This window comes from Magallana gigas, chromosome 5 (assembly GCF_963853765.1).
Source record: "Magallana gigas chromosome 5, xbMagGiga1.1, whole genome shotgun sequence".
In the NCBI taxonomy this organism is placed as follows: domain Eukaryota; kingdom Metazoa; phylum Mollusca; class Bivalvia; order Ostreida; family Ostreidae; genus Magallana; species Magallana gigas.
The window spans coordinates 3,657,009-3,678,350 of NC_088857.1; the positions used below are offsets into that span (position 1 = coordinate 3,657,009).

General features: G+C 35.5%; 3 protein-coding genes across 5 annotated transcripts; 2 read left to right on the top strand and 1 right to left on the bottom strand.

Annotated features, from left to right (window-relative positions):
- Positions 1-56: 56 nt before the first annotated feature.
- Positions 57-1,587, bottom strand: LOC105326420 (uncharacterized). Its single transcript, XM_011426455.4, has 2 exons — positions 1,315-1,587; positions 57-442 (listed from the first exon to the last, which is right to left on the bottom strand). The coding sequence occupies exons 1-2, from the start codon at positions 1,478-1,480 to the stop codon at positions 261-263; spliced, it is 348 nt and encodes a 115-aa protein (XP_011424757.2). The 5' UTR covers positions 1,481-1,587; the 3' UTR covers positions 57-260.
- Positions 1,588-3,758: 2,171 nt separating this feature from the next.
- Positions 3,759-6,653, top strand: LOC105326424 (interferon-induced protein 44). Its single transcript, XM_020066445.3, has 6 exons — positions 3,759-4,426; positions 4,542-4,603; positions 5,018-5,215; positions 5,519-5,665; positions 5,993-6,164; positions 6,330-6,653. Exons 1-6 carry the CDS (start codon positions 3,895-3,897, stop codon positions 6,629-6,631), a joined length of 1,413 nt encoding a protein of 470 aa, XP_019922004.3. The 5' UTR covers positions 3,759-3,894; the 3' UTR covers positions 6,632-6,653.
- Positions 6,654-10,245: 3,592 nt separating this feature from the next.
- Positions 10,246-17,644, top strand: LOC136275320 (interferon-induced protein 44-like). Of its 3 annotated transcripts, none has more exons than XM_066084065.1 (7): positions 10,246-10,390; positions 10,538-11,098; positions 11,199-11,260; positions 11,604-11,801; positions 12,017-12,163; positions 14,983-15,154; positions 15,305-16,164. In XM_066084065.1, the coding sequence occupies exons 2-7, from the start codon at positions 10,567-10,569 to the stop codon at positions 15,604-15,606; spliced, it is 1,413 nt and encodes a 470-aa protein (XP_065940137.1). In that variant the 5' UTR covers positions 10,246-10,390; positions 10,538-10,566; the 3' UTR covers positions 15,607-16,164. The 3 variants fall into 3 exon arrangements, 2 of the variants coding, with proteins under 2 accessions (XP_065940137.1, XP_065940138.1); XR_010713886.1 differs by lacking the exon at positions 10,246-10,390 and adding an exon at positions 16,854-17,644 and having other exon boundaries at positions 10,454-11,098; positions 15,305-15,712; XM_066084066.1 differs by lacking the exon at positions 10,246-10,390 and having other exon boundaries at positions 10,456-11,098.
- Positions 17,645-21,342: the final 3,698 nt, after the last annotated feature.

Sequence of the window (21,342 nt, forward strand, 5' to 3'; positions counted from 1 at the left end):
CATTTACATTCAGTTGTTACACTAATAACGATCTCATTGCAACATTGACAGTAACATTTACATTCAGTTGTTACACTAATATTGTTCTTATTGTAACACAGACGGTAACATAACACTGACATTCCTTAACATCGTAACTTCCACCTAAGTCTTTACTCATGTCTGTACATTAGGCCGTCACCAGATTAGGAACACAACTCTTCGCCTTTACACCGTCACAAATTTTCAATAAAACTTGACAATTCAGTCTAATGACGCTATCAGTCTGGCTCAAACATCCAGGCCTGTCTGCTGGAGTAGAAGAAATGGTCGTTAGACTGGCGGGAGGATCCTATAGGGGTGGTGATGGTGGAGGATCTATGAGTGTGAAGGGACGTGACCGGCGTCGTCTTCTTCCGGCCCCGCCCAATGTCCGAGGGACTCACAGGGCGCAGCTCAACATCTGAAAAACGTGTTCATATTGTACATGTACATATAAATAATATTATGGAGTATTACCGCAAGTACTTGTCTATATAAATGTAAGAAGAAATATGGTTAAAGCATTGTTATTACCGATGTCCGATCATAAATTATGTTCCATAACTCACATTTCCCGATACTTATTTGATCATAACAGTTTTGGCGTTCAGGTTGGAAAAAGATGTAGCAATCTTATATCGATTATTTTACATATTCTTAATGCTGTAACTCAGTGGTATCTCAGAGACCAAAAATATTCCATAAATGGGAGGTTGTCGATTCGATTCTCCGACACGCCCTTCGAAAGCTTTACACAAATCCCATCATCTGAGTAAATATGCAATGACCTTGTACTGAAATGCCTTGATACCATAGTAAAATTGTTTTTGATTTTAATTCATAAATAACATATGAAGAACAGCCTTATTAGGATCATAACAACACTTGGTAGTGAAGCGGGCTGAGGGTTGCCATTGACGACAAGGTTCCCATCAGATCTATCTCAGATTTAAGGAGGCTAGATGGTCAACAAACTAACCATCAGATCTGCCTGAAACTTTTTTAAAATTATGATATTTTTAGTCATAAACTATCATTTAGAAAAGACAAAATCCAAACATTTAAAATTTGAACATTTTGCTATATTTTTATACAGAGCTCTTCGTCTAAAGGAGGTAAATGTAGTATATAGTGGATAAATGGGACGTGTTGATGTTTCTATAGAGCTATGAATTAAATACAAGTTTTCGTATGTAATAGAGGGAATAATACTTGGTAGATGTATACATATAATTGTATGAAACAGCCATTTGTAGGTAATCGCAGAACCGGTGTGGGCGACCGGAACCTTACCCGTGTCGTCGTCAGTCGCCGTCGGTTCGATGCCCACTGTCTTTGCCTGCTTCAGTTTCTTCTTACACTTACAGAAGACGATACAGGCGAACGTCGCCACAATGACGATGACAGAGATGGCCACCATAAAGATGATGCCAAGCATCCAGTCCCACCGACTAGACATAGTCACAGACACAAACAGCTGAACACGACACGGTAGTGGCTGTCCGACGGGGTCCAAAGAAAAATTGTCATTTTATTTGTAAGATCGTGTTATAACATTTCCTCAGAAATTTGGTTAGATGAGATTTGTTATAGTTACGTTGTTACATCAGGAGTTTGAACCTTGATGTCATTTATAGTAGAATAGATAGTTAAATCCACAGAAATATTAAACTAGGGGCTCGGTTGTAAATTCTCGTGCCGAATTGTATATTCTATCAGAATCGGAGGTATACATATCCAGTCCAAAGGAACAAAACAGTAACTGCTCCTTAGGAAAGTGTCACGTCCCTTGGTAAAACAGTAAACCACAGCCAAAAGCCTGAGGGGCACAGAAACATCAGGATGTTCCTATAATCCTGATCATGGCCGAATGTGGACTAGCACGAGTTTACTAGGATTTAATAAAACACATCACATCCCAACAGTCGATTCATGATTTCATCTAATCACTAGCCAACTCGTTGTTCTATAGTAAAACTAATACAGTAAATCCCCAAGATATTTTAGTTTTCCAAATGTGTAACTTGGTTTTTGAACTTGCAGAGAAAACAATCTTTAAATTCAGATGTTGGGTCATAAGAACTGGAACGTATTAAAGATCTAAAGAGTTTTGATTTTTAACACGACAGCCTTTTGTTCTATATTTGTACATGAAGAGCATTAGGGTTTATGAGGCGCAAATGTAAGAGGTTTATTGTGTATTTGACGTCTAAAGTTAGACCGTCGTATATATTGCTGTGGTACTTATAAAGATCCGCGCCTAAATACTGACCATTAGGCGCATTAATCCGATTACTTCTGACCATGAGCTCAGTTACCACATTGATTTATTCCAACTTGATCTTAATAAACTTCAAAACTCGGTTTCAAGAGTACCTGGAAACTTTGACGTTATAATTTCTGCGACATCTTTTAACAAAATATGAGTTACTAATAACTTTTTTTCTGTCGAGGAGATTTTATAGGTTGGATTATTTTTTACTGATATAAAAAATATAAGAAGCATTAACTCAGTTTATTTGTTTAATTTTCAATATAGGGTACCTTTCATTCACAAAGGAAAATATTCAAAGAAAGACAACACAAATAAGAGGCCCGTGGGCCACGTCCCTCACCTTATACATGTACCAACTTTGTTAGAATTTGACACAGCTCTGAACCAAAAAGCGTACAACTTATAAAAGCAGGAATATGTTTTATTTTATACTTCATATTGATCTAAACCTAAACCATTCTCCCCATGGAACCTGAAAATTAATCTTGAATATTTATTCAGTAATTTAATGTCCATTAAGTTAGTGTTAACTTATTTTTGGAGGCTTGAAATTATGCAAAATCCTTTTAAAAGATATTTCACCCAATCCGAGTTCTTTTTAAATCCTTAAACTTTATCCGGCCAATTTTGTCTGATTATTCATATTTATGCAATCTAAAAAAATATCTTTTCTTACATTATATTTTTTTTACTGTGTAGTAAGAATTTTTTACCTTCTACGAAGCAATCTAGAAAAATACTTTCCTTACATCATCGTTTTGTACGGTCTAATAAGAATTTTTTACCTTCTACGAAGCAATCTAGAAAAATACTTTTCTTACATCATCGTTTTGTACGGTCTAATCAGATTTTTTTTTCATTTTCTACACTGGGGTCTGGACAAAGAATACAAGTCAATTCACATGGATCTTATCAGCTTTATCTGCACTTCTACTTATCAGATTTATATTCAGCTGATACTAGTATTCATAATATTTACAACACGATCATTCATTCTTAGTATATTTTTTTAATATTCTTAACTTATTTCTCATATATATTTTAGTAAATATACATGTAGGTTAAATCAAAAGTCACAATTTTTGAGTGTCTTTATCCCAGGCCTCTATTACAATTTTTTTTCATAAAATACTTTTTTCAAAATTATTAATTCTTGCATGCATTTACTGTGTTTGCGAATAAAATAAGATATTGCACCGTATATGATTTAGTAATGCTTTCGATTAATTACCGGGATTTTGAGCACAACACGTACAATGCCGATGCCCTTGTGTGCGACCTAAACAGGTGTCCTTTTTACCTATACGTAGAATCAAAAGTAAGTACTACCTATAAGATATATACACCCCCCCCCCCTCAATCTTCACAACAAACAAAAACTTAAGTCGAAACAAAAGTTTCTCAATTTAATAGAGGCTATTTACGGTAAAGAAATTTAATTTAATTTAAAAAGGGGGAGGGGCCGGGCGTACATTGTACTGTCGATAAAACAATATTGTACTTTATACTTTCGTTTTAACACCAACGTACTGAAGCTGTCCACGTGTTTTTATTTTCTCTTTGTTTCTATAGAACTTTTAATTATCGTACATTCTCTAATGATGGCCGGTCTGCTGCAGAAAGAAGATTTCGATGAGCTGTTAAAATGGATTGGGGGACGGAGGAAGTTCCGACTGTTGTACAAGATCACCAGGGACGGATGTTCGGCGCCCACCTTCCACTCCAAGTGTGACGGCAAGGGAATGTCCGTCACGGTGCTCAGTAACCCCAGCGACACGGTGTACGGGGGATTCACCTCCCAGAGTTGGACCAGCGCCGGGGCGTACGTCCCGGACCCCAAGGCTTTTCTGTTTCAACTCAAGTTCAACGGAAAATCGTCTTACAAACAATTCGCAATAAAACCTGAAAAAATCGCTTATGCAGTTTACTGTCATTCGAAATATGGCCCAACATTCGGAGATGGTTATGACCTTTTTACATTTTCAGGAAATTTGACAGCGTGTAACGGTGAATTTAAATTTGAAAAAGGATGTTCTCTCGACAACACCTACAACATGAAAGGAACAGACTACAGTGCGTTTGCCAATGGGAACTTGCAAGTAAAAGAAATGGAGGTTTACCAAGTGGATGGTAAACTTTCTTATAAACGAAATACATTGTATTATTCATACGTATATTTTTCTGATTATCTTAAACAAATAGTCACTTAAGAAGTCCAATAATAATTTAATTTTTTAAACTACAGATTGCGACATGAATGATCCTCTAGAAATTCCATGGAGAAGAACTCCAGAGTGGACAACAAGGGTATGGTATGATTACAGACACAAGCCTTAGACAATGCTTTCATCGGTTGTTCATGTTGTTAAGATATTAGATCATTCATTATCTACTGTAGATATTTGAATAAACTTTGTTACTTGATAAACTGGACACTGCTGAAATGTGCTTTAATTGAAATACGTTTTAAAGAAGTTCAACTTTTCGAGGAATATGTATATTTACCTGGGATTTTTAAAAAATCAAAACAGGTGATATTGTGATTGATTTGTCAGTAGCTGATACACAATCGGAGACCTCACTAACAAAGCTTCTTTGGGACCTTATTTTTTTTTTTACTTCGTTTGACTTTTAGAATATAAAACAGATTAGCATTTTGTCTAACTTTTAAGGAGAATATATATTTCATTCCACCAACTAAGCTTATTTGGTATGTTTCAGCTGATGCAAGAGCTGAAGGAGGAAATAGAAAACTACAAGCCCCTGGAACAGCTCAAGATCCAGCAGACGAAGATCCTGTTGATTGGTCAGATCGGGGCGGGAAAGTCCAGCTTCTTTAACACAATCAACTCCATCTTCCGGGGCTACGTCACAAGTCAGGCGTGCAGCGGTACAGCTGAACACAGTCTGACCACACAGGTAATGCCAGTTCTTCTTCTAACCAAAGAGCTGGAAGAGCTAGGGGAAACCATGATGAAATTTGAGTGAAAAAAAATAATCACATATACTGTAATGTATAACTAGAGATAGCAACAAATAGCGACGTACCGGTATAATAGCCATGTATAATTTATCCCTCTGACGATCAATTACAAATAAATTGTTCAGCATGAACTCAAACAATAAATGCAATTAAAGCAAATCACCTTCACTAGATGTTCACTGACCATTGTTCCTTTCCTTTGGTACGTACTTCACCTGGCAATTTGCTTTTTTTGACAGTATCGGTCCTACCAAGTTAGAAATGGTCCATCTCGGAAGCCTCTCAACTTCCGGTTGTGTGATACACGTGGTCTGGAGGAGGGGCAGGGAATTGAAGCCCAGGATGTGTGTTATATCTTGGATGGCCATACCCCAGACAAATATGTGGTAAGTTGTTGCTGAAAAACATTAGGTTTAAAAGTCCATACAAAGCTCAGCAAGTTATTGAATGTCTATGGAAATTTGTTTTTGCCTCGGAACAGAATGAGGTGCAACGGTATTGATAAATAAAACGCGTCAAGTGATGGCCGTCTAGTTGTCGTAAGGGCGGCCATAAAAACCGGTTTTTATTATTTGTATATAGTATGTTCATTGTACATGTATTTTAATATATTAACAAACCAAACCTTTTAGCGTCAAAAGAACAAAACACACTGCCTGTATGCAGAAATATGTCGGGTTGTCAGCTTCGCCTTGCCTTCCCTTTTTACTCAGTTCAACCCGTCGCTCTCACTGAGCTCAGATATCCCAGGATTCATCAAGGCCCCAAAACTGAAAGACCGGATTCACTGTGTGGCATTTGTTCTTGACGCTTCCTCTGTTGACGTCATGTCAGAGAAAATGCTGGAGAAAATCAGAGAGCTACAAACAGCAATGAACCAAAGAGGTAATCAAGTTCAACTTTGGTCATCATGTTTGTTGTCTCTGGACAGAGTATAAAAATTCATGTGGGATTTATTGAGTACTCCTCTTACGGAATGTTACAAACAATCTTGAAGGTAATTTAGAACAACTTGATTTGAATAACGGTATTTTATTTTTATTTTCACAGGTCTTCCTCAAGTTGTTCTACTGACTAAGATTGATAAGATATGCGCGTCTGTGCAAGATGACGTACGACTGACGTACTACATCCCCACAGTCCAAGAGCACGTGGATAAAGTGGCGGAGATGATTGGTCTTCCTAAATCACACGTGATCCCCGTTAAGAACTACGAGAGCGAGCGAGAACTCAACGACAACATCAACATACTGAATCTGCTGGCCATGCAGCAGATTCTGCACTTTGCAGACGACTACCTGTACAATTACCTTGACGACCTGGACGACGAACAAATAGGCACTGCCGACTAGGCGGAACAAGTTCTGGCGTCATTGTTAATACATAACGTTAGGCAATTAATAATGTTTCTAACGAACTGTTTCAGGTTGCATACATTTCACATAACGTGTTAATAAAAGTTGATATCTACATTGTAGCCTAGGAATTGTGGTGACATTTTTTTTTAAAGAACTTGATTTAATTTAAAATTTGCAGTTTACTGCATACACTATCATATAATTATAAATCTAATGTTATACGTATTATACTAAACAATACCTTTGAAAATTATAAGGATAGGATTTGCATAAATGCTGATGAGATTTTAACGTAAACACGCGGGGGTGTTAAGGAAGCATATGGGCAATTTAGCGTCTTATTTTGACTGTTTTATTCAAAATCGTGAAATTAAAGAATTATTTTGAATAAGATCAAAAACTTAGTATTATCCTTTAAAATAGATGTCAGTGCAATAAAATCGGGTAGTACATCACTGCCACATTGGTACATTATCACGTGACGACTATAAATAGCTTACGTGTATTCCTTAACATAAAATGTGATAGAACAACACTACCCCGCGGTTTCCAAAATAAAATAAGCATACATAGTGAAAGCAAAACATCTCAGTTTAATCAAAATTGCTGCTAGAATCCTATGCTTGTCCTAATTAAAAAGTTATTTATCCGGTTCTAGTAAAACCTTCCCAACTTTTATATAGTTTGCACGGAAAACGGCAAATTGCATCAATTCAACACACAACATGGGATTCTAGCAGCACTTTTCAATATAAGCATTGATCAAACTAACGATACGTATAAAATTTCAAGTTCAATATATACGGGGTAGTGTTGTTCTGGTCGGATTTTTACATCGTAAACAACGACAGAGGAAAGCCTGGCTGAGAAATAAAAGCAAATTTACATACCTTTTAGCGAATGATTGATAAAACTAACATCTCCCCCAGTATTCTTATGTTCAATTCTCAATAACTCACACCACAATTCTTTATTAGAGTTCTTAGATTAGTTATATTTTGAATATGTTTACAATGCTTTCCGATCAAATTCACACGACATTCAACTTTTAGTCATGACGTCATCAATGTGTAAATCTACGTAACACAAACTAATTTCTGGAAGAAAAATTGTCTTCAGTATTTTTTATTTCTTTTTGCTCTACGTTTCGTTGCTTAGATATTTGAATATGTACATAATGATTAAGATTTGTGATTTCACGGAATTACATGCAACTCAGATTCCATATGCTTCCTTAACACCCCCGCGCAATAAACAAGTTATTGATTATTCATATATGGGGAATGAACGTACAAACAAGGAAAATGGATTACTGTAAATATGCTTCATTATCTGGACATGATATTCCTGTTAACCGCGTCCGTTTTACAAAAATAAACTTTTAGACTCGATCTCTTCCAAGTGTAACGCGCCTGTGAAGGTATCTACCAGTGTAGATAGCTGCTGCTTTTGTTCCTCGATCAGTCGAGAGACACTTCATCCAAAAAGTTGTTATGCATCCGTTTGTAGCCATGATCATAATGTTGTCTCGTTTTTAGATTCATTCAGAATAAACAAACATAAGAATAACAATATAATCCCATACACCAAAATAATTAAATTTTCACATCAGCCATAATTGGTTTTTAGATATAATACCCAGTATTAGAGAATATTACAGCGCTGAAAATCCGAACTAAAACTAGACAAACCTTTTTATTTCACTTCATTTTAACGTTTTGCGTTACAATAAATCTATTTCTAACATGTAGGCCTATTTGTAATTTAGGAGTTCGCGCATAATGGAAATTGAAAAACGATGCATATTATCGCAAAAGTAACGTGCCGCAAGCATTTGCGTTTATTCTCAAAGGTTCGCGTTTGTTGTTTAATTTACGAACGATTCGAATATAACGGAAATTTACGACTGAATTTGATTAGAAGCAACTCAATTAAAAATAAAACAACTCCTAAAAAATTTAAAATCTTATCCAATTTTCAAATTTAATTTATTATGTCATTGTGTATTCATACATTTTGTAGCTGAAATGTTTCGTAATTGTGTTGGGTAAATGACGAATAAAATCAGTCTATGTGTTCATGTGAATTTTGGAGGTATAGTCCAACCCTTTGACCCAATTACAACCGTCATATAGTTGGTTGTACAGAATTTTGTAGTTAAAGATAACCACAATGTATGCTTACGATGTATACAAGGTTTTAAGAAGTGCCGACTTGGCGAGTCAGCGCGTGATCAAAAGAACGGTGTAATGACTACAAACGGGATAAAAAAACAACTCACAGTAATAGTTTATTTCACACCCTAGCACATAAATTATCTATAATAATAGTGAAATCGTGGAAAAACATTAATTAATTCACTTTAGTGGCGTCGTCATCGGAAACAGAATTGACCAACTTTGACAACAAATAAAATTTGATTTGCCCAACGAACGTATATTTTTGCCAAATACATTCTGTTGAAACATGTCTTATAAAGCATTTAAACGTATTTTCAGACCTGCATATGAATAATCCGCTTTGCACGATCAATTTTCCTGAGTGCCCTGTTTTCACGTAAAAATGTGATATTTTGATTAACTGCGCATGCACCGAACTCCTTTTTCGGAGTATTTTTACCTTTGAGAAATCACTTCCGTTTACTCCGTTTTCGGAGTCCGCCCCGACTGATAACTGAAAACATTATTATTTTATCACTAACTTGGCAGAGTTATTAAGTAATTACAAGTTACCAACTAGAACCATTTTAACAAGAGCTTGGACTTTGGGTAGTTGTGTCAAACAGCAATGTGACGTAGGCATGGTAGGCCTGTCTATTTCATTGCTGGCCACTCAGCCTCTGCTCTTTGAAATCAACAAGATTTGTCTGGCTTTTGAGGCAAGTCTACGCAAACGGTGCATATTTCTCTTGTAACTGGATCATTTTTAACTTGTCTTGACGCAAGAAATAGATAGCTACGTCCAACCGAAAGTCCAAGGTCTTGTTATAATAGTTCTAATTGTAATATCAGCACCTAAAGATTTAAACATCAGTTGTAATTTTCAGTACACAGTATGTGGTTGCATCAACCGTATTTATAACCTCTGAAGATAAGACAGTCGCTAGTTATTAATCACAACAGGGGTTATCTCAGGTTATGAAAATGTCTTTTGAATTAGATGATTATCATTTTATTGCATTTGGAGTTAACTTTCACGATCGTGAACTCAGAATACAGGGCAACTTCAACCTCTCTTTCTGATGAAATTCTGGCGAAGTTACCGACCACAAAGCGAGTAATTATATTTACATAAAGTTGTATTTAGCCCAGGTATCACCCTAGGTTGGTCACTGGGTAGATGTTTCAGATAAAATAACGTTTTTCACTGACAGAGACAAGCATTTGTTCTGAGCATTTGTTTACATAGATTCCATAATAGAGAAAACCGATAATGATAAGATATAAAGAATCCGGAAAAATAACGATAAAAAAGTTTGATGCGGCGATGATTTTACTGATGCAGCGGTGCCTGAGAAACAAATCATTACTTTTTTTTGGCCTAATTTTTCGCCTGGGCTCGCGAATTGTACGCGTTTAATCGGAAAGGTTTTGCGATATATATTTTGAAAAAAAATTTCTTTTAATCTCTTTATAAATATGAACGCAGCATTTTATACTTTTAGCCTGATGGACCATCAATAAGGGAAGAATTGGAGGACATATTCTTGGAATTATGTTTGATTCTGTAGCCTACATATTTTTTTAAATCATGGTGGGTCTATACCAAAAATTGTACTTTCGTTTTAACGCCAGGCGTACATTGTACTGTCGATAAAACAATATTGTACTTTATACTTTCGTTTTAACACCAACGTACTGAAGCTGTCCACGTGTTTTTATTTTCTCTTTGTTTTTATAGAACTTTTAATTATCGTACGTTCTTTAATTATGGCCGGTCTGCTGCAGAAAGAGGATTTCGATGAGCTGTTAAAATGGATTGGGGGACGGAGGAAGTTCCGACTGTTGTACAAGATCACCAGGGACGGATGTTCGGCGCCCACCTTCCACTCCAAGTGTGACGGCAAGGGAATGACCGTCACAGTGCTCTGTAACCCCAGCGACACGGTGTACGGGGGGTTCACCTCCCAGAGTTGGACCAGCGCCGGGGCGTACGTCCCGGACCCAAAGGCTTTTCTGTTTCAACTGAAGTTCAACGGAAAATCGTCTTATAACCAGTTCCCGATAAAAACCGAACAAATTGCCAAAGCTGTTTACTGTCATCCGGGGTATGGCCCAACATTCGGAGGTGGTCATGATCTTTGCACATTCGGCAATGGTAATTTGACGGCTAGTAACGGGGTGTTTACCTTTGATGGTGGATGTACCCTCAATAATACCTACAACATGAAAGGAACAGACTACAATGCGTTTGCCAATGGGAACTTGCAAGTAAAAGAAATGGAGGTTTACCAAGTGGATGGTGAGCTTAGCTTTCTCATATATACGAACTATTACATTTTTTCTGTCCAATTTATTCATTTTAGAATTTTGATATAAAATAATCATTTTTTAACCCTCAGATTGCGACATGAACGATCCTTTAGAAATTCCCTGGAGAAGAACCCCAGAATGGACAACAAGGGTATGGTGATTGTATTATTACATAAATTTTAGTTCTTTGAAAATACTCACTTTATGAACTTACACTGCCACTGACTGCTATCATCATTTATAAATGATGATAAATCCGTTTTAAAAAGGTCAAGCAATTTATTTAGTCTAACGCGGAAAAATTAATTGAAACCATTGAAATTGTGATTTGGTTTGATAGCAGCTATATGAACACAATAGGATTCTATAAGAAATAGAGGAGAAAATGCTTAGTGAAGACAGTTTTTTTATTAAATATACTTTAGCGAAACTTTATTTGGCTTTTAGAGTACGATAATTAAGCATTTACGCTAAGCTTATTCGGTATGTTTCAGCTGATGCAAGAGCTGAAAGAGGAAATAGAAAACTACAAGCCCCTGGAACAGCTCAAGATCCAGCAGACGAAGATCCTGTTGATTGGTCAGATCGGGGCGGGAAAGTCCAGCTTCTTTAACACGATCAACTCCATCTTCCGGGGCTACGTCACAAGTCAGGCGTGCAGCGGTACAGCGGAACACAGTCTGACCACACAGGTAAATATAGACACCTCACAGTATGTCTATTCCTGTAATCAAGGATTGCAAATAAAACAAAATATATTGTATTATTCAATGCATTCTAAATGTTCTACGTACACATGAAAATAATTATCAGCAGAAATCTAAACAAACGAATACAAACAATATTTTTTCCCACTTCTACAAGTGTTTCTATACGTTTACACAAACTCCTATTTCTTTTTCGACAGTATCGGTCGTACCAGGTTAGGAATGGTCCCTCTGGCAAACCTCTTAACTTCCGGTTGTGTGATACACGTGGTCTAGAGGAGGGACAGGGAATTGAAGCCCAGGATGTGTGTTATATCTTGGATGGCAATACCCCAGACAAATACGTGGTTAGTTGTTACAGGAATAAGTCACATAAAAACTTGATAAATATATACTAACAAATAGGTTTCTAAATTTTCTAAATTTCACTGTTGTAAATAAACATGTAACACTGTGCCGGATAATTATGCCTGTGCCAAGGTGGCATTTTTGCACCCGCTTAAGATGCAGTTTCGGAAAAATCCATGCATACCAAATGATAGACCATTGTCTAGAGAGTATATATAACCACTTTTGTTTTTAGTGTGTTTCACCTGACAGGGGAGATATTTACCTTTAAAAATTAATATCCCATCGGAAAATGATAATTTCCATAGGAGAATTGACTCTCCTACAGGAAATATTGACAATCCTATAGGATTTTTTAAAAGTCCTGTAGGAATTATACTTCCTATAGGAGAATGGTAATTCCTGTAGGAATTTGATTCAGACATGTAGTTTTCCTATAGGATATTAAATTTTCCGATCGGATTTTATCAAATCCTATCGGAATTAAAATTCCTATAGGAAGTTCTTGTATTCCGATAGGAAATTTCAAATTACCTATAGGAATATTGATTTTCCTATGGAAAAAATTATTTTCTTAAAGGAATTTATTTTTGAAAGGTAAATATCTTACCTGGCAGGTGAGATACACTGATAACAAAGCTGGTTGAACTCTGTAAGCACTGGTCTATCATATGTCATATTTGAATTTTTCGATATATGCAGCTTAAGCAGGTGCAAAAATGCCACCTAGGCACTGGCATAGTTATCCGGCACAGTGTTATGTATATTACCTCAACTGAAGACGTCAAAATAAAACTGAAATAAATACCCAGAAGAAATGATTATCCACATGTATAATACGACTTTTTCATTTGATAAAAGCATTTAGCAAGGAGTTCGATTTAGGCAGTAGGGGAGCAAAGAGATATTTAATTTCGTTCTAAAATTGCAGGTTGATATCCTGCATGAATACTTATAAACCTTTTCCAAGATCTGTTTTCAAGACTTGATATACATATATAATAAATATTGCATATTATATGTAATAAGAGCGATCTTGTAGTAAACTAAATAAATATATTAAAGCATTGAATCATGATTTTTTGAAGTATACACTCTCATAACTACCGCGGTGTGTGCATACAAATTGAGTAACGCGCGTTAGCGCGTTATGAAAATTTGTATGCACACACCGCGGCAGTTATGAGAGTGTATACTTCAAAAAATCATGATTTAATGCTTATATTTACATTTTTTAACTTCTTGCCTTGTCTGCAAATGTGAATTATACCTTAAAATTCCGATCTTATCCTAAGGGTAAGTTAATATTAATGGAAGAGCCACAGTAACAGCCACGAGCGTGCACTTTGATGATTTTCGCTTGTGACGTTGCAGTTTACAGCGTTCAACGTTTGTGACGTCATAATAAAACTCGTCAATTTGACCTTTGACTACTTGTTGCATTTAGAGGCATTTGAAGATCACAGAATTTATGGAAAAACACAGTAGAATGTAAATATAGGTGAATAACTTCGTAGGCTTTGCTTAACATCAAGATATTCTTAAGAATCGTCCTCTTGGGTGCCCTCTTAATATAATGTCGTTGTATAATGTTCAGTGACAATGGTGACGTTATACTTAAACTTGCAGCTTTGTATAATATATCATTTAATATTTATTCATTTGATGAGATATCGGCGCTTCTGATTGGTCGAAAAATTTCTTTGATACCTGCATCAATAAAATTTTTGCCGGATCTACTTTTCTCAACTGTTCTGATCTAACACTATTTATAGAACGGGAATTTCCAAGATAAACACTGTCAACAAAATGTAAAGTTGTGTCTGTTTTATTGTCAGCAAACAAAATGCAACCTTGTGAATATAAAAAAATGAAAGTTTAACCTTCAAAAATAAACAAAACACATTATTTGATTCACGAAATAGAGAATTAAGCGTCTTCTCACGATTTCGTCTGCTTGAGATCAATCAACATTTACAGCGAGGCTGGCTGTTCCTTTTCCAGGAATATTATAACGAACATATAGGCCTATAAACTTTCACGGTAACACTTCTGTTCAAATTTGGTAACGATGATTTTTGAATTTACATACGTACACCATCTGTCATCAGAATAAGCGTCGTAAAGAAAAGCTATGAGTAATGCATCAACTCCTTCGGCGCATTGCAAGCGGCAGAAATACCATTTCAGTACATCACTGGCTATCTAGTTACCACAACGTTTACAAAAGTCGCTTATACATACTCTTCTCTGTCGACATATCAGCTATTTTCATCCACGATCGCCTTTTCTTGGATGGTTATGTCCAGTTGCATATTCCAGCGATCTCACATAAAAACTAGTTTTATTACGAGTTTTTCTGCACAGTGAATAATATCACAAGCTATCGCATGTATTTTCCTTTCGTTTTGAATTCAGCCGGTTCAGATTTTAACTCACTATTTGTGTTTAATCCTTTAATTCAGCTTAATAGTTCTGCATCAGCTGTCAAAGGCGCATCCATTTTGAATATTGTTGCTGTTGTTGTTTTGTATTCATACGCGCCGCTTCATTTACATTATTTACATTTTTGATCAATGACACTTCACATTTTTTTATTTGAAAATGTTTTATTAAATGATAAGAAATGAAGATAATAATTTTTACTTTATGAAGTTTTCCGGTCAATTTTTTCTTTGATACGTCGATCAATAGAAAAATTATTATCTTCATTTCTTAAATCAATATATGATTAATTTGGGTTATGCATTAATAATATCTGATTTCTATCAGAAAACAGAAGATTAAAGATTCGTGTTCATGTTGTTTTTTTATTCAGTTCAATCCCTCGCTTCCACTGAGCTCAGATATCACAGGATTCGTCAAGGCTCCCAAACTGAAGGACCGAATTCACTGTGTGGCCTTCGTTCTGGACGCTTCCGCTGTTGACGTCATGTCGGAGAAGATGCTGGAGAAAATCAGAAAGCTCCAGATAGCGATGAACCAAAGAGGTAGTTTCACAAAGATATAATCATTTTTGTGGTCCTACACAATAAAAATCCATGGTGGATTTCCTGAGTACTCCTTTTCAAGAATATCTTACAAAAATTAAGATGGTAATTCATAAGAACTAAACTTTCATATTTCAATTTTTTTAACAGGTCTTCCTCAAGTTGTTTTACTGACTAAGATTGATAAGATATGCGCGTCTTTGCAAGATGACGTAGGACTGACGTACTACATTCCCACAGTCCAAGAGCACGTGGATAAAGTGGCGGCGATGATTGGTCTTCCTAGATCGCACGTGATCCCCGTCAAGAACTACGAGAGCGAGCGAGAACTCAACAACAGCATCAACATACTGAATCTGTTGGCCATGCAGCAGATTCTGCACTTTGCAGACGACTTCCTGTACAATTACCTTGACGATCTGGACGACGAACAAATAAGCACTGCCGACTAATTTGAACGTCAAGTTCTGATGTCGTCGTTGATTCATAGGAATTGTAAAGTTATTCTAAAGAACTTTTCCAGGTTGCAGATTGTTAAAAATTACGTGAGAGATGTATATCATTTAATATTTATTCATTTGATGAGATATCGGCGCTTCTGATTGGTCGAAAAATTTCTTTGATACCTGCATCAATAAAATTTTTCCGGATCTACTTTTCTCAACTGTTCTGATCTAACACTATTTATAGAACGGGAATTTCCAAGATAAACACTGTCAACAAAATGTAAAGTTGTGTCTGTTTTATTGTCAGCAAACAAAATGCAACCTTGTGAATATAAAAAAATGAAAGTTTAACCCTCAAAAATAAACAAAACACATTATTTGATTCACGAAATAGAGAATTAGGCCTAAGCGTCTTCTCACGATTTCGTCTGCTTGAGATCAATCAACATTTACAGCGAGGCTGGCTGTTCCTTTTCCAGGAATATTATAACGAACATATAGGCCTATAAACTTTCACGGTAACACTGCTGTTCAAATTTGGTAACGATGATTTTTGAATTTACATACGTACATCATCTGTCATCAGAATAAGCGTCTTAAAGAAAAGCTATGAGTAATGCATCAACTCCTTCGGCGCATTGCAAGCGGCAGAAATACCATTTCAGTACATCACTGGCTATCTATTTACCACAACGTTTACAAAAGTCGCTTATACATACTATTCTCTGTCGACATATCAGCTATTTTCATCCACGATCGCCTTTCCTTGGATGGTTATGTCCAGTTGCATATTCCAGCGATCTCACATGAAAACTAGTTTTATTACGAGTTTTTCTGCACAGTGAATAATATCACAAGCTATCGCATGTATTTTCCTTTCGTTTTGAATTCAGCCGGTTCAGATTTTAACTCACTATTTGTGTTTAATCCTTTAATTCAGCTCAATAGCTCTGCATCAGCTGAAGGCGCATCCATTTTGAATATTGTTGCTGTTGTTGTTTTGTATTCATACGCGCCGCTTCATTTACATTATTTACATTTTTGATCAATGACACTTCACATTTTTTTATTTGAAAATGTTTTATTAAATGATAAGAAATGAAGATAATAATTTTTCTATTGATCGACGTATCAAAGAAAAAATTGACCGGAAAACTTTTTCATCAATGCGCTACGCGCATTGATGAAGTTTTCCGGTCAATTTTTTCTTTGATACGTCGATCAATAGAAAAATTATTATCTTCATTTCTTAAGTCATTTTATAGAGAAGTAGGAATTGTGACAAAATTTGTGTAAAACCTTCAAATTCGGAGCTCACTCCCTCTATCATACGAAACAATTCCGTTGAAAATGATAAGATTTGCATAAATTCTGATGATATTTGAATGAGTTATTAATGAATTCTAGTATTCTGGGAATAAGGCACTCATTTAGCGATCAACACACCGTTTTTTTCTTCTACTTGTTTTAAGACCTCTATGTTCCGATGAGTATTGAACTGTCAGAAAATTTAACTGCATTATTAAAACTTTGATGAATTTTAATGTATTAGAAAATTCCCATATTATTCAAATAGGAAATAGGAATGGTCCTGATATTTTAGATGGGAGTGGTTTAATTTTCTTTTTACAGAAATGTATTTTTAAGACTTTCCTCCAAGTATAAACATAAAATGAAGGTACATGTATGATTATACCATTCTGCTTTAGATACTTGATTATGACCAATCGAAATGTTGGATTATCAGTGAAGCCGATCTTGCCAAAGACCAGTTTTTATTTCATAACTGACATAATTCGATTTACATGTACCCAGGTGTCGCCTTCGTTTACTTAGGATTATAGGGTATATCGATGACGCATTACTGTTTGGTAGTTCTGTGCAAGAGTGTTCAGATCACTTCTCTGAAACTGTGACCTTAGTAGAAAGTCAAGAGTTTATACCGAGCGCAGCGAGAGGCGGGCGAAGCCCGCCTCGCGAAGCGAGGATTAATGGTAACACGTATATATAAGAAAATCAGTGAAAAATGAATGTTGAATCAGGGGTACTAAGGCCCAAAAAATTTTCTTCCAGCCATGGGCGCCGCCATATTGGCCGCCATTTTGTTTTTGAAAAGTTAGTTCGATCATTGATTGACTGGTACTTATCGATGTTTATTGCCCCTAAACTCGATTTAATAAGTTCCAATGTTTCAATAGAAGGTAATTTGAATTAAAAGAAATTAAAAAAGAAAACAAATAAGTTTTAATAGTGCTTCAATCAAGAAACACGACTTGTTCTATGTATGTCTTATCAAATTATCAGATGGAAAATAAAAACATTAACGCCAAGCAACTGATCTTTAAGATTCTGAATAAAGTATTCAATTTTATTACATTGGCATTCATATGAATTAAATTGATGAACAATGAAAGAAGAATTAAAAACAAATTCCGAATCACGTAAGTCTCTTCGGCTATTTCCGAAGACGTTTTACGTCTGAAATATGACGTCATAATGTAGACTGAGCACGCGACATTTAGTTTAACTCTGACGAATGATTTGAGAAGGCAATCATGCTGGCGGATCCTATTGTGTGCGTTTTAAATAGATTTTATTATACAAAGATCAAACTGCACTGTGTTAAATCTGCGCTCGGTCCAACGGTCACACCGTTTACATAATATGTAAACGGTGTGACCGTTGGACCGAGCGCAGATTTAACACAATGTAATTTGAATTTTGTATGATAAAACGCACACAGTAGGATCCGCCTGCCTACTCATACCATTCGTCAAAGTTAAACTAAACGTCGCGTGCTCAGTCTGCATTATGACGTCATATTTCAGACGTAAAACGTTCAAATTTTGTCTTCGGAAATAGCCGAAGAGAGTTACGCGATTCCGAATTTTTTTTAATTTCTTCTTTTATTGTTCATCAATTTAATTCATATGAATGCCAATGTAATAAAATTGAATACTTTGTTCAGTATCAAAAAGATCAGTTCCTTGACGTTAATGTTTTTATTTTCCATCTGATATTTTGATAAGACATACATAGAACAAGTCGTGTTTCTTGATTGAAGCGCTATTGAAACTTATCTGGTTTCCTTTTTAATTTCTTTTAATTCAAATTACCTTCTATTGAAACACTGGAACTTATTTAATCGAGTTTAGGGGCAATAAACATCGATAAGTGCCAGTCAATCAATGATCGAACTTACTTTTTAAAAACAAAATGGCTGCCAATATGGCGGCGCCCAGGGCTGGAAGAAAATTTTTTGGGCCTTAGTACCCCTGATTCAACTTTCATTTTTCACTGATTTTCTTATATATACGTGTTACCATTAATCCTCGCTTCGCGAGGCGGGCTTCGCCCGCCTCTCGCTGCGCTCGGTATTAGTAAATTATAACTAATCTGTTCCGATCAATACCAAGTATTGAAATCATTTTCTTAGCAAATGTTTTTGATTCTTAATTGGTGATATTTGTTCTTACTGAAGAAAGAAAATTGTCTATTTAAGAGGCATGCAAAAGATTACAGAATCTATACTACAATATTAAAATAATAGACTCGAATTTTTTAGCTTTAATACCGAGAAATCGGAAGATTACTGTCATTTGTTTTATAGATTTTAAACATTTTTGGCACTTGAAGATTACCAATTTGTTTTTATTTTTTCTTAATCAAGCTTCGCTAATTAATAATCAACGAAAATTCCTTTAAAAAATCCGGAAATCATATGGATTTTTCGGATTTTACAATCTTGCGCATGCGCATTACATTCACGCTAAATCACGGGAGGCTCTTTAGTTTTTGTTTCCACAATATGACATTTGCATGGATGAACTCGGTAACGATATTACTAATACGTGTAAATTTTTATTGAGAATTTGTCATATACATATACTGTTCATCAAAGGAAATACGGGAAATAACTCTAACTCAGTGCATTTAATATGCAAAATCCCGATAGTTCCGAATGTCAACTTGAAGCGAGTGAAAAAGTGTTGAATTTTTCATTAATATGAATTAAATTTTTTGATGAAAGGTATTAATTACAGCCTCAAAATGGTATATTGTGAATAATTTGACTGTTACTTTCAATGCAGATTCATTAATTGTCTCCAAAATCGTTTCGAAGCGATTCTGCAATTTTTCGCTACATTACGGGTATATGGGAGGCATTTTTTACTGTGGTATAGGCCTGTCACGAGACACAGTTAGATTATTCTAAGTAAGTAGAGTGTAGTGAAATTAATAGCATTATTGTAGGCTTAAAGCTTTATTTTGTAAATGGCAACAATACCGTGTGTCGATGTATCTATTTCGTAGATGTCCGATATCATATACAATGTTAACACGTGGACGCACGGGTCAAAGTCTAGTAATAATAATAATATAATAATTATAATTTTTATAGCGCCCTATATAATAAAATTATCACTCTAAGGCGCTTTACATAAAATGGACATAAAATGGACATTACAAAACATAGAATGCACAGCTATAAAACAAATTCGGGAAGTTGTCAGTCATTGGATTGTTAGTGGCTAGTTTCTCAGCGGATAAGGTCCATGCGCGGATCTAGAGGGGGGGTCGGGGGGGTCCCGACCCCCCCTGGAAAATGAAAATTTATTAAATTTACATAGTAAAATTATCGCGAAAATATGCCTCGGACCCCCCCTGGCAAACACAATTATCCTTCGGACCCCCCCTGGAAAAATTTTCTGGATCCGCGCATGAGGTCAGTTGTTTAATCGTGACATGGAGAGGGCAATGACTGGTGCACTTGCACAATCACAGTATGGGTTTGCAAATATGTTTAATTTATTTATCAATTAAGGGCCCTCAGGGAGATATGCATAAAAACAATAATATAACAAGTAATATAACTGCAGCTATTCAAGGATATCAAAGAGAAGTGCATATATAGATATTGTACATTTTAAATTAGCATATTCATATATATCTGATATAACACAAAGTTACAAAGTTGTTATTTGCAAGCATAGGTGTGAATTCATGTAGGAGCAGTTATAAACACACATTCCCTTAAATCGATACGTTGATAATATTTATACAGACACACCATATGCAACGTAGACTTAATATAGAATTATTCACCTGATATGTAGTTTCAAGACAGGACAGTGAGCGGAAAGATAGAATTCTATATAGAGGAGTGGAAACTATACTGTATTTTTGTTGGCCACCAAGTATAACAATGATGCTTCAATTTATAACAAAAGAAATTAAAAATGAAATTAGATTGTTGGATTTCTAACATTTATACGGTACTTAAACAAGTTTTTACACGAACCATATGAAATCATTACTACTTCTGATGCTTCCCATCTTTGATTAGGGGCTGTAATGAATAAATCAAAATCTTAAGAAAGATGGATCACTAAGGAAGCTAGAAACAATATCAGTTTTTTAGAACTTTTAGCTTGCTTTTTTAGATAAAAATCTTTTCTCTGCCGTGACCAAAAAAAAAGATTATTAATAATACCACATCTATATCATTCATTACTAACATGGGTTCTATTACCTCTAAAAATCTGACAAACTTGCAAAAGAAATTTGGCTGTAATGTATGAATAGGGGTCTTGGTTAAGTGCATGGCATATTCCTAGTAAAGGTAACATATGACAGCTGACAATTTGTCAAATTTCATGATCAGATAGAGTGGATGTGAAGTAAATGTGGGTTTAACAGAATTATTCAATAAGAATGAGATTGATTTTTTAACATATCTTT

Bases quoted from the DNA above. Each gene is read 5' to 3' on its own strand.
- LOC105326420 (XM_011426455.4), bottom strand. From the start codon at position 1,480: ATGTCTAGTCGGTGGGACTGGATGCTTGGCATCATCTTTATGGTGGCC. The intron at 443-1,314 runs GTAAGGTTCCGG...CACGTTTTTCAG, and splicing joins GGCGACTGACGACGACACGG to ATGTTGAGCTGCGCCCTGTG.
- LOC105326424 (XM_020066445.3), top strand. From the start codon at position 3,895: ATGATGGCCGGTCTGCTGCAGAAAGAAGATTTCGATGAGCTGTTAAAA. The intron at 4,604-5,017 runs GTATGGTATGAT...GGTATGTTTCAG, and splicing joins CTCCAGAGTGGACAACAAGG to CTGATGCAAGAGCTGAAGGA. The intron at 5,216-5,518 runs GTAATGCCAGTT...TTTTTTTGACAG, and splicing joins AACACAGTCTGACCACACAG to TATCGGTCCTACCAAGTTAG.
- LOC136275320 (XM_066084065.1), top strand. From the start codon at position 10,567: ATGGCCGGTCTGCTGCAGAAAGAGGATTTCGATGAGCTGTTAAAATGG. The intron at 11,099-11,198 runs GTGAGCTTAGCT...TTTAACCCTCAG, and splicing joins GGAGGTTTACCAAGTGGATG to ATTGCGACATGAACGATCCT. The intron at 12,164-14,982 runs GTTAGTTGTTAC...TTTTTTATTCAG, and splicing joins ATACCCCAGACAAATACGTG to TTCAATCCCTCGCTTCCACT.